The sequence below is a fragment of the Engraulis encrasicolus genome, chromosome 2, assembly GCF_034702125.1.
Source record: "Engraulis encrasicolus isolate BLACKSEA-1 chromosome 2, IST_EnEncr_1.0, whole genome shotgun sequence".
Lineage (NCBI taxonomy): Eukaryota > Metazoa > Chordata > Actinopteri > Clupeiformes > Engraulidae > Engraulis > Engraulis encrasicolus.
Window position 1 is genome coordinate 23,988,223 of NC_085858.1, and position 12,500 is coordinate 24,000,722.

The 12,500-nt window shown below is 48.0% G+C and overlaps 1 protein-coding gene across 1 annotated transcript in view; it reads right to left on the reverse strand.

Moving 5' to 3' along the window:
• Positions 1-12,500, reverse strand: part of kcnj12b (potassium inwardly rectifying channel subfamily J member 12b) — a 15,640-nt gene that overhangs the window by 2,742 nt on the left and 398 nt on the right. Inside the window, exons 1-2 of the mRNA XM_063184290.1 lie at positions 12,309-12,500; positions 1-3,492 (exon numbers count right to left, since the gene is read on the reverse strand). The exon at positions 1-3,492 is cut by the window's left edge and continues 2,742 nt beyond it; the exon at positions 12,309-12,500 is cut by the window's right edge and continues 398 nt beyond it. Coding sequence (XP_063040360.1) covers positions 1,939-3,372 — 1,434 coding nt within the window. The 5' untranslated portion in view covers positions 3,373-3,492; positions 12,309-12,500 and the 3' untranslated portion in view covers positions 1-1,938. The remainder of the gene's footprint in view (positions 3,493-12,308) is intronic.

A 12,500-nucleotide genomic window follows, 5' to 3' on the forward strand; every position in this document is an offset into this window, starting at 1 on the left:
ACTAACAGCCTACAGTCATTATAATAACGTGTGCTAAAATCTATTTACATTTGCTTAAATATGAAAGAATATTACACCAAGGTGTACCATTTAAGATACGTCATGTTCCTCAGCATGTTCCTTAATGCTCTAATTGAAGATTATAAATACCTTCTCCACTCTTTCGCTGACACAGAAACAAACAGTCTAGACAGACTCCCTCTGGACAAAAAAATACCTTCTAACTTTTTTCAAGACAAACTTATTTCTCAAAGAGAAATTCCGGCCAATTTCAACATGGTGTTGTATTGCTCACACTATCATTGACTTGGTGGTTCCCAAAGATAAACCATTTTTGTTTTTGTTTAGCCATTTCTGAGATTCTGGCCAGTTAAAGGGCACTTGAGTTTGTTTACATGTTGTCCGAAACATCAAACCCTGCTCCAAATATCAACCCAAAAGTTGTAAGGGGTCTGCAGATGTTGCACAACTTTTGGAATGATATTTGGGATATGTTAAGACATTTCAAGCATTCTGTAAACAAAGCCTTGTCCCCATTAGCTGACCAGAGTCTCGGAAAAGTGCTGAACAAAAATGGTGCCTCTGTTCGGTTACTGACAGGTCAAGGGCAGTGTGAGCAATACAACTGCATGTTGAAACTGGCCGGCATTCTTCTTTAAAGTGACCATTGCTTCCCTCTCATTGGCTCCCTCTCAGGAAGTCCATTCCCAATCAGTGCATCATTTTTTACTAACGTATATTTCAATTTCAAATAAAAAGTCTTTGTTCCTGTTTCCCGTGACTATTCCCTGACTAGCAGCATACGACTAGCTAAGTAAGACCCGATGCAGATCGGATCGACAGAAAAGGTGGCCCAACAAGTACAGTAAAAACCAGCGCTGGGAAAGGGCCACAGAGAGACCACTTGTGAGCGTAATGTTTCCGGACACTAAGTGGTTCCCATAGCCTCGGGGGAAAGCCACGTCTCGCTGAAAAATTGGCCCGGCTGGGGCGCTGGCCGTCCCCCAGAAACGCAGGAGAGAGGATAGAATGGGAAACCTGCCGAATCAGGGAACTCTTTAAAAAGCATTCCACCAGCAGGCTCCAAACTCCGACGGACTCCATTGACGAGAGACACACATTGCTTTGCGTTGCCCTACTGTGGCTTATTGAATTGTGTGAGTGTGAGTTTTGAGTGTGTATGTGAATGCAATCAAAGTTATTTTGGCCACGAAAAATTAGATCAGAACACGAGGCCTCGGACTTCGTCATCATCAATCATAGATTCTTTGCTTATTTTGGTATCGCCAGACGTTCTCTTGGCATAGGGGAGGGAGGAGCTAAATAGCATTCTGTGAAAACTAACTAGGAGACAGGTGATCGCCTACAAAATGGCTTCTGCCGCCATTATAAGGGCAAGCCTAGACTGGATAAGTAAACACTTATGGATCAAGGACATCTACAGTACTCCATTTCATATGTGCATGGCATCAAGCTCTTGGGAAAAGTACAGATATTATTGACACAAAATGGCGTCTTTGTCTCTTATTGCATTATTTAAAGCTCTGAGCTCGCACACTACAGCAACAAACCTAACAGGGAGGGGGGAAAAATTCAAGTTTTCTTCACGGGTGGCGAGGACGAAACAGTCCAGTCCTAGTTCCATTTCAGCTCAGTCCAGTCAGCTGTTCAACCTACTTTCTTGTTTTGTGTTGTTTTTTGTCCTACACAGGTCCACATGGGACTAATAAAGTAGATTTGCAGTGGGTGTATTTTTATACAGTAGTTATATTGGCTTATGGCTCTCGCCTTGTTCTCCATAACACTCTTGAAGAACCAAAACTGTAACACCAACACTCTTTTGCATACACGAGACCGTCTGACATCAGCAAGTTCAGCCGGTGAACCATACCAGACCAGACCAGAGAGAAAGAAGAAACAGAGAGGAAAATAACTTGTTCAGATCTCAGACTCCCTGTGGAAGGAGTGGTCCAGATTCAAGTTGGCCGATAGCGTCTCCAGCTCGGCTCCCTGCTCCGCCCTGGCACGCTCGTCCTCCTCCTCCTCCTCGTCGCGGCTCAGGAAGGCCAGCTCGTTCTCGTAACAGAACGAGTTGGCGCTGCCGGACGCCATCTTGTTCTCCTCGATGTCCTTGGCGCTGCAGCGCGGCGTGCTGGGCACCTCGTAGGTCTTGTGGAAGTGCGTGTAGTCCACCTTGTAGGCGCTCTTCTCCTCGAACACCACGGGCTCGAAGCGGTGGCCCCACAGGATCTCGCTGGCCAGGTAGGAGCTGCGGGCCTGCGCCGTCATGGATGTGGCCTCCACGATGCCCTCCAGGATCACCACGATCTCGAAGTCGGCCGTGTCCAGGTCCTGCTTGCTGATGCCGAAGAGCGGGCTCTCCTCGTTGATCTCGTGCAGGATGGTGACGGGCGTGACCAGGAAGATGCGGTCCCAGCCGGTGTCGTAGCCCACGTTGATGTCGATCTGCTCCAGGGGGATGTACTCGCCTTCCTCGGTGAAGCGCGGCTTGACCATCTGGGCGCGCACGTGCGCCTCCACGATGTGGCTCTTGCGCAGGTTGCCCACGCGGAACATCAGGCAGAGCTTGCCGTCGCGCATGGCGATGATGGCGTTGTGCGAGAAGAGCAGGGTCTCGGCGCGCTTCTTGGGCCGCGCCATCTTGGCCATGATGGCGCCGATCATGAAGGAGTCGATGATGCAGCCCACGATGCTCTGCAGCACCACCAGGAAGACGGCCAGCGGGCACTCCTCCGTCACGCAGCGGAAGCCGTAACCGATGGTGGTCTGCGTCTCGATGGAGAATAGGAAGGCCGCCACGAAGCTGTTCACCTGCATGACACACGGCGTGAGGCTGGGCACGCTCTCCGCCTCGCTGTTATTGTCGCTGCCGCCATCGCCGCCATCACCGCCATCACCTCCAACTCCTCCTCCTCCTCCGCCACCGCCCGCCGCCAGGACGTCGTCCAGGTCCCCGTGGAGTAGCGCGATGACCCAGAAGGCCAGGCCGAACGCCAGCCAGGACACCACGAAGACCAGCGAGAAGATGAGGAACATCCAGCGCCAGCGCACGTCCACGCAGGTGGTGAAGATGTCTGCCAGGTAGCGCTGCGACTGCTCCTCCACGTGCGAGAAGCGCACGTTGCACTGGCCCGTCTTGTTGACGAAGCGGCTCCGCCGGTTGCGCCGCGTCTGGATCTTGCCGTTGCCGAAGCCGTTGCCGAGGGCGGGCATCTTGACGGCGGAGGATGAGGAGGCGGTCGCCGCGGTGATGGCGGTGGCCGAGGATGCGATGGCCCGATGGTTGTGGTGCTGGTGCTCGCCGTCCGACGACACAATGCTGTAGCGCTGCTGCGGGCGGCTCGCGCTCATGCCTGACGCCGGGCGGCGGGACTCACAGGCGGCCCACAAGCCTCTCAGGCCTGGACCAATGAGAAGGCAGAGTGGAGCGGGGTGGATTGTAGGAGCCAGTCAGAGCCGAGAATACTGGACCTAGGAATGAGAAGACACAAAAAACGTAAATGAACTCACTGATCCATTCATAAAATAGATAAACAGATAAATAATAATAACAGTCAGTTATCCAAAACCACTGAAACAAACTGGACAAACAACACAAACTACAAATATAATCCTCTTGTACCTACAGCACAGTGAGACGAATCAAAGTGTGCAGCTAAGCCCCCTTGAGCCTTTGTGAAAGTGGATATTAAGGTGACAGAAATGAAAGGACGATAAACATTATCGATGTTTGGGGAGTTTGGGACTGTCATGAAGGGCTCCAAAGGGCAGCTGTAATCAGAGATGTTTGTGGGGTTCCTGCCTTGCGTGTGCAGGCCCCCCCATGCCTGACTCCTGTGATCAGGCGTTCTAATTTTAGAGATGTTCCAAGTACACACACCACACGCACACACGCACACACACACACACACACACACACACACACACACACACACACACACACACACACACACACACAGACACACACACACACAAAGACATGTGCGTATGAAGGCGGAAAACATCAGGAGGACAGCATAGGGCTCTGGTGTAACATACTCACACTTACTGACATGCACACACCCACACTAACTCAGCCTCTCTCACACACACACACACTGTAGACACTCACACACACACACACACACAGACACACACAGAAGAAGATATACCCACAGATGTGCAGACACACTGCCGCATCAGGTGTTGCTAAATCTGAAAGTGTGAATAACACGAGAGTCTCACTTGTGATAATGAGTAAAACAGATCACCAGTCTGTAGCTTGTAGTACTCCTCTTTTTTATCTTTCTCTCACTCATTTGACTCCTTCCCACTATCTTTTTTAGTCTTCCTGTTTTTTCCCCTCTCTCTTTCTATTTCTCTCTCTCCCTCTCTCTCTCTCTCACACACACACACACTCAAAGACAGGTCTCTCTATCACGCGCTCACATGCACACACACATGAATGTACACACACAAAGTCACAGTGAATCTTTTCAGAGAGTTCACACGTCTGAGGAATTAAAAAATAATCGGTTGCAGAAGACAGGATGGTGGGCTATAAATGGAGAGCTATAGACGTTCCCATGGAAACCGATCTGGAAGAGGGTTTTGGTAGCATGTGGGTGTGTGCCATTTTTGGGGGGTGGTGGTGGTGGTGTATATTTCGCAACGTCTTTGTGTGAACTGTCTGGGAGCCAGACAGTCACCCACAGGCACTTTGGTCTTCTGCAGTACAAGGTGGAAAGGTGGTTGTATTGTATGAGACAGAGAAGGAGAGGGAGAGAAAATGTGAATAAAACTATGATTATGTCAAGGCAGTGCCATGAATCAGGTAAGAGGAGACAATAGGAGACATAAATGAGGTACAATTGAGTGCCTAAATCATGACAAATATCGAAAAGCAATCAATGGAAGTCAAGGAAGTGACCTTTTTAGACTGCCATTCGTTGGATTTTTTTTCCTCCAATCTTCGGTGCCATGGAGGGAGCAGTGACTCAACAGATATTTGTGGGCATAGAGGCCATCCCAAAATACAGAATGGGGCCATGACCGTAACTACCATTGAGGACACGGAGGTCATGTCCTCTGTATTTTTTTTTAATGTAAAATGTATCTATGGTGAAAATCGATATATGATCAACAATGATAAATTCAGTCTGTATACACCACCCCTATTTATCCTCAATGCAGTGTTCAATGAAAACAAACTTAAAAGTTTGACTAAAGTGTTCGAACGATCTAAATGTACAGTATGCAGTACAGCACGGCGTATTTGACCCCGTTATTTGAAAATGTCTGGTTACAGCCCTGAATAAGAGGCCATCCCAATATACAATATGGGGCCTCCTCCAGTCATATCCTCTGGCCTGGTGCCTTAGTGTCGCCCCTGCTGTCAAGCAGCTGAGATCAGTGACACCCCCCTTACCCCCCACCCCCCTTTCAATATCCTTATTTCAAATGAGAGTAACTTAACACCTGTTCTTTTTTGCATCCGATTTTTTTCCCTATTGAATATAAACGTATGATATTGAGACGTCATCAATGACATCACGCCAGGCCAGAGGAAGCGCTGTAGGACAGATATTGAGATGCACCCAAAGTGTCTGGGCTTTGTGTTGTCCAGCTTCACCTGTTGCCTTGGACCCTACAGTAGCAAGAGCAGTAGCACTAGACTCTGACACGGTTGCCAGATTGGGTGGTTTCCCATCCAATTGGGCTGTTTAGGATGACCATATGCAGATTCAAAAATGGTATGGGGTAGGTTTTACACATTTATGGCCATAGAAATCAATAGATTTTGGTTCAAATTGGGCGGGATTTGGTGCCTTCAGATGTTTTTTGAGTATTTAATGGACCAGAAATAATCAGTCAAATCTGGCAACCCTGGACTCTGGCCTGAGGTGCTGCTGTGAGTGACTGGAGGTGCCTGCCGGAGGTGCCTGCCTGCCTGCCCGCTACCTTGCTGATGCCAAGACAGACAGACAGGGTGCACTGGCACGAGCACTTTGGCTGACCCCACGACCGGGCAGGAAGTATTGGAGGTGTCAGGAAATGCCGTCAGCGAAAAATTAATGTCATTATGCTATTGCGTTATAGAGCCGACCGTCCAAAACCTGACACTGACAGACACACTAGCGTAGACACACACTCCAAACCAACACACACACACACACACACACACACACACTGGCACACACACATGCACACTCCCACGCACACACAAACTCATCAACTGTAATCATATAACTATGATTTCTTCCGCTGTATGCTGCCAGTTGCGATAAACATCAGATTTCAGGTTCCGGGCCAACTTGTATCTGTCTAGGATTGGATAAGGCACATGGTACAAAGGTACAATCAGTGAGCGCAGTGACATGCACAGAGTATTCTGATTTCAAACTGAATATTGTCAGTATTAGCTGTAAAACGAGTCCTAGAATATTTCGTTTACCTGCTTGAAACTGCAACCAGGATATTTCTGGAACATGGCCACATTCAGAATGAATAAGGAGGTCACTGTACATGACTCTTGCGCAAACCGAATACAGACACCATTCCGTTTAAAATCGGAATATTCCTCGCATGTAACTGCACTCTGCATGTCCATTTTTATTTTTGGAGGTGTGTGTGTGCGTGTGCGTGTGTCTGTGTGTGTGTGTGTGTGTGTGTGTGTGTGTGTGTGTGTGTGTGTGTGTGTGTGTGTGTGTGTGTGTGTGTGTGTGTGTGTGTGTGTGTGTGTGTGTGTGTACACATGCTATATCTGCTTTTGTCAGAACCAAATATGATTTCCGAGGACACACTATTATTAGTGTTAAACATAAAAGCGTTTTCTTGTCTTGTCATTTCATTAATAAAACTTTTATTGATAGGTAAGGGCTGATTGTACCCGATGCTGACCTGACAAGCTGACCCAACAACAAACACCATTAGTTTTGAAGTGACGCAAGCATGTACGCTTACAATTGGTTTTGGACAGAAAACAGTGACGTGTATGTACTATGTCTGTGCAGGGCCATTGATTGGCCACAGGCCGGGCCCAGGACAATGCCATCCGAAAGGGCCCCTCCTCTTTATACATACCCAATACTAGGCCCCCTCTCTCCCTAGGCCAGAGACAAGTGACCCCTTTGCCCCCACTGTTGGCTTGCCTGTATATATGCCACCAGATGCAACTTTCACCTGCTTCACATGCATTGAATTTAGTACTCATTCAGTACAGCTTTGGCCAGGGCACGGGACATAATCAACTAAACCCCCGGCCCAATACATATAATGTAATGAAGGCTCAATTCTGGGGCCCCTTTCACCATGGGCCCGGGGCAACTGACCCCTTTGTCCCCCTTGTTGGCTTCCCAAGACCACCAGCAGGCCACCGGTTAGTCAGTGTTGCAGTGTTGGAAGGAGAGTGTGGCCGGATTTTTTTTTCTTTTACATTTACCTCTGAACCAGAGCTCTGCCGCCTCCCTGTCACTCTGCTATCGCCATGACAACAGCGGCGAGTGGCTACACTCACTAGGGCTAGACAGGTCGTGCAAATCCGGAGACAGAAGTGATGATTCACATGACGACATGCTGTTGATAGGACATTTCAGAGTCACACATACACGTTGGTATACCGCATGCACTCACACACAATTATTCAGGAGACCACACACATATGCTCACAGAAACACCTGCACACAGACAGACACGCACACACACTCACACTCACACTCACACTCATATACTCACACTCACACCCACGCACACACACCACACACCACACACGCACATGCACGCGCACGCACGCACGCACGCACGCCGCACGCACGCACGCACGCACGCACGCACGCACGCACGCACACAGATTAAAGGCCTCACATGGCATAACAACTCTGTCAGAGCTCCAACTGGGGAAGCGGCTTAGTCTCTCTCAGACACACTTTTAAAACCTCCATCCTCTTTAGTGAGGCTGGGATCCTCTCCACCTGGGCTGGGCTGGGCAGAGGCGTATCCTGTCACCAGGCTAGGCAGGCAGCCGCTTGGGGCCCCCAAGCCTAAAGATGGTGAATAACAGCTAAGACTTTAAACCAATGTAGTGGCGAATTGTTGTGAATGTTCATTGTTTTGAATTTTCAATTGGGGCCCCAGCTTACCCTAGTATCGCCTCTGGAGCTGGGCTGGGTACTGTTAAGCAGGTGGGAGATGGAGTCTGCATGACTCAGCTTTTCTCCCGGGACACAGGCCTTAGTACGAACACCTTAGAAGATTATCTACTCAGAGGGAGATTATTGCACGTGTGTGATCTCATGTTTGAGACACTAATACATGTATTTGACATCTGAATGTTGGATGTTGGTTTCGCATCAAACACTCAACAAGTATTAAATACCAGATCTTTGTAACTGCAGCGCTTCCTTCACTGAAATGTTTGACGCAAAACCAACATCCAGGTGTCAAACGTTAGTGTCTCAAACATGTATGATGAAAAATAAATCGTTACAGGTTCAAAGAAATGTTCATTTATCTGTGTCCAACATACCTGTTGAAGGCTTACATAGGGATCATCTGTCTGACAGTAATAGCCCTGCCAGGGGGTTTGTGTCTTGGCCAGCGGCTACATGCTGGGCCCTGTCATGGGGCTGAGCTGGTAAAGCCCCCCCCCCCCCCCCCTGCCTTACGGTACAGTGAGTTAGACACATAGCTTAACCTCACCTTCATTTCTCGTTTCTTGTTGAAGCACTTTTAGGAGAAAAGCACAATGTATGTAATAATAAGTAATATCGCTAATAATTAGTAATAGCCCAAAACATTGTCCAGTGTATGATTACGCTGATAACCCTATTAACCCATTGTGTCCTGGAGCGACATATACGCTGCATTTAAGTTCTTGAGATTTGGGCTGTTTTATTCAAAATGTGTGCATAATAGAGCCGAAGGAACATTATACTAGTGCAAAATGAAGGTTCTAGATTTTTAATGTAATCTATTTCTTGTTTGAATATGCTTTGGAGGCTGAGATATTTAAGATTTAATAGGCAGAGGCCAGTCGGGCAGGGGCTCCAGTGCCCTTCCTTCCTATCAGTATATTGAACTATCTTTCCACCATATATCAATAACATGGAACTCAACTGATTGAGTGGCATGATGGGGGGAAATGAGCCCTGTTAGACTCACAGTGGAGAAGACCTCTTCACTTTCTCCACTCCACCAGTATTACATAATGTTTCCATGGCTATGATCAGGCCCGTCATCAACAGGGGGGGCAAACAGGTCAGGTCCCTGATGTACTGCAGGCTATGTATTTATGGGGTTGGTGTGGGGTGATGATTTTCTCAAGGTTGTCAGTGGCTGTGGACAAGATGATACGAAGACCTCAATGTGGCAGCAAGGTCAAGCGCTTCATTTCCTTTCTTCTGGAGCCAAATCCTATTGCATCCCAAGGTTGCAATAATTACAACTGGCTGCAAATACGAGCAACTTCTCATCACCTCCATAATTTATTAAACATCTAAGCCGCCTGTTTAAAAATGGGGTTGGTCTGTTTTCAATGATGAAACTGAAGGGACAGTTTGTTTTTCAGTCTTCAATAATTTACGTTGCCATTCTTGAAATTGAACAGGTATAGATGGTGGCTCCCTATTATCAAATAATATTTCTTATTTCTCATATAGTCAAATACAAACCATCTTGGGACATGCAGTATTAAGCTGTGATCATGTACCACAGAAACATGAAATTGGCAGGCAGAAATTGTATAATTACAATAGAATTATAGAATTATAGTCTATAAATGTAGAATCAAGATCAAACAAATATTCCTGGAAATGTAAAGCATTGTGAATCACAAAATCTCCCTTTCCTCTCTTTCCTCATATTGAACTGACATTCCGTTACAAATGTCAGTTTCTGTAACAAAAAAAAATCCACAAAAGGCATGATGACAAACGTCACATTTCTTCCCCCCCAATCAACAACTGTTTTGAAGTAATCCTGTGAAATAAATTTGTCTCCAGATAGGGAAAATGCCACATAATAGCACACATTTGATAACATTATCTACTGGTATATCTTCTACTCTTTCTGATCATAACTCTCTCATCGCTTGTCCACAGTGAGCAGGCGTGACTCAAAGCTTCGCTTCGCTCTGTTTGTGATGCCATGTGCGTTTGGTTGGTTGGAGGGGTTGCGGTGCCATTTTGAAGAGCCGATTTGCGCCACGGCTGTGTGGGTCGGACTGCACTCATGTTAGTTGCTAGGATGCCAGTCACTTTGCTCCAAGATATTTATATATATATATATATAACAGAGACAGTGCTCTAACAGAATAGGGGGACCTCTGGCAACCAAGCATTACACGCACAAAGAAGAAGGTGTCATAAGGCTGACCTGTCTGTAATGGTTTAGGTCACGTGCACATGTGCTAACACATGTGTACACACAGAAACACACGCACACGCACATGCGCACGCGCGCACACACACACACACACACACACGCGCGCGCGCGCGCGCTCGCGCGCACACACACACACACACACACAGAGCCATGTTGAGTAAATAAAACGCAAAAAAACGAAGTAAATATATAAATAAATATGGTGGCATTTTTTTAAACTCAGTGTGTGTCACTGCTAATAAGATAGGAGCAGCGGGTGCCCCCTGCCCACATGAGGGGACCATGACACACACACACACACACACACACACACACACACACACACACACACACACACACACACACACACACTTCAACACAAGGCTTCCTGCTAGAGTCAGAAAGACAGACAGACAGGCAGACAAACAAACACACAGAGAGGCAGACAAATGGACATGGCAGGCAGAAAGACAGACAGAAAGACAGACGAGCCAGTCAGACAGACAGACAGACAGATGAGGCAGGTAGACAGGCAGAAAGACAGATGAGGCAGGTAGGTAGGCAGGCAGACAGACAGACAGGCAAATGGACATGGCAGGCAGACAGACAGGCAGAAAGACAGAGGAGCCAGTCAGTCAGACAGACAGGCAGAAAGACAAGGCAAGCAGAGAGACATACAAACAGGCAGACGGAAAAACAGACAAGGCACACAAGCAGGCAGACAGGCAGACAGACAGACAGACAGACTGGCAGAAAGACAGACAAGGCAAGCAGAGAGACATACAGACAGGCCAATAGAAAAAGAGACAAGGCAAGCAAGCAGACAGGTGTACAGACATCAGACAGAAAGACAGACAAGGCAGGCAGACAGACAGATGAGCCAGTCAGACAGACAGGCAGAAAGCCAGACAGGCAGCACAATAAACAAGGCAAGCAGACAGACATACAGGCAGGCAGACAGAAAGACAGACAAGGCAGGCAGACAGACAGATAGGCAGAAAGACAGCCGAGTCAGTCAGACAGACAGACAGACAGACAGACAGACAGACAGACAGACAGAACGATAGACAAGGCAAGCAGACAGACATACAGGCAGGCTGGCAGAAAGACAAACAAGGCAGGCAGGCAGACAGGCAGACAGAAAGACAGTCGAGTCAGTCAGACAGACAGACAGACAGACAGACAGACAGACAGAACGATAGACAAGGCAAGCAGACAGACATACAGGCAGGCCGGCAGAAAGACAAGGCAGGCAGGCAGACAGGCAGATAGACAGAGAGACAAACAAGGCAGACAGACAGACAGGCAGAAAGACAGACAGGCAGAAAGACATATAAGGCAGGCAGGCAGACAGAAAGACAAACAAGGCAGGCAGGCAGGCAGGCAGGCAGACAGGCAGACAGAGCTGGTGAACAGCTCAGCGAGACCCCGCGACCACTTGCACCCTTCTGTGCGCTTCTGTTCCGTACGCCTCAAGATCAAGTAATTACACATGAAGGCAGCTATTTTGGTGTGGAGCAAGAGCGAGAGCGAGAGAGAGTGTGTGTGTGTGTGGGTGTGTGTGTGTGTGTGTGTGTGTGTGTGTGTGTGTGTGTGTGTGTGTGTGTGTGTGTGTGTGTGTGTGTGTGTGTGTGTGTGTGTGTGCGTGTGTGAAAGAAAGAGAGCGGGAGAGAGAGAGAGAGAGAGAGAGAGAGAGAGAGAGAGAGAGAGAGAGAGAGAGAGAGAGACGGGAGCGCAAGAGAGCGACAGTGGAAAAAGAAATGAAGAGAGAGGTAAGAAAGAGAAGAGTGTGAGCCACAGCCAGTACCAGAGGGGAAAAAGGTGTGAAGAGAGACAGATGGAAAGAGATGGGAAGTGGTGGAGCATACCAGGCAGAAAAAAACAGATATTTAATCATGTTCAAACCACATGTGCAAAACGTGACAAAATCGGGGTTTCTTTTTTCTTACCTGCCCTCTGCCCTGAGTGCAGCGACACATGAGAGTGTGTCTCGCTGGGCTCCACTTGTGTGTGTGTATGGGTGGCAGAGAGTGTCTTTGGAAGGGTCTGGCTGGTGTAGCTTCTTTCCTGGGTCCTCAGCCGAATTGTAGCTTTGCCCTCCAGGGATCCATTGGTGCTCTCCTAAGGGTAGTACCTCTCCC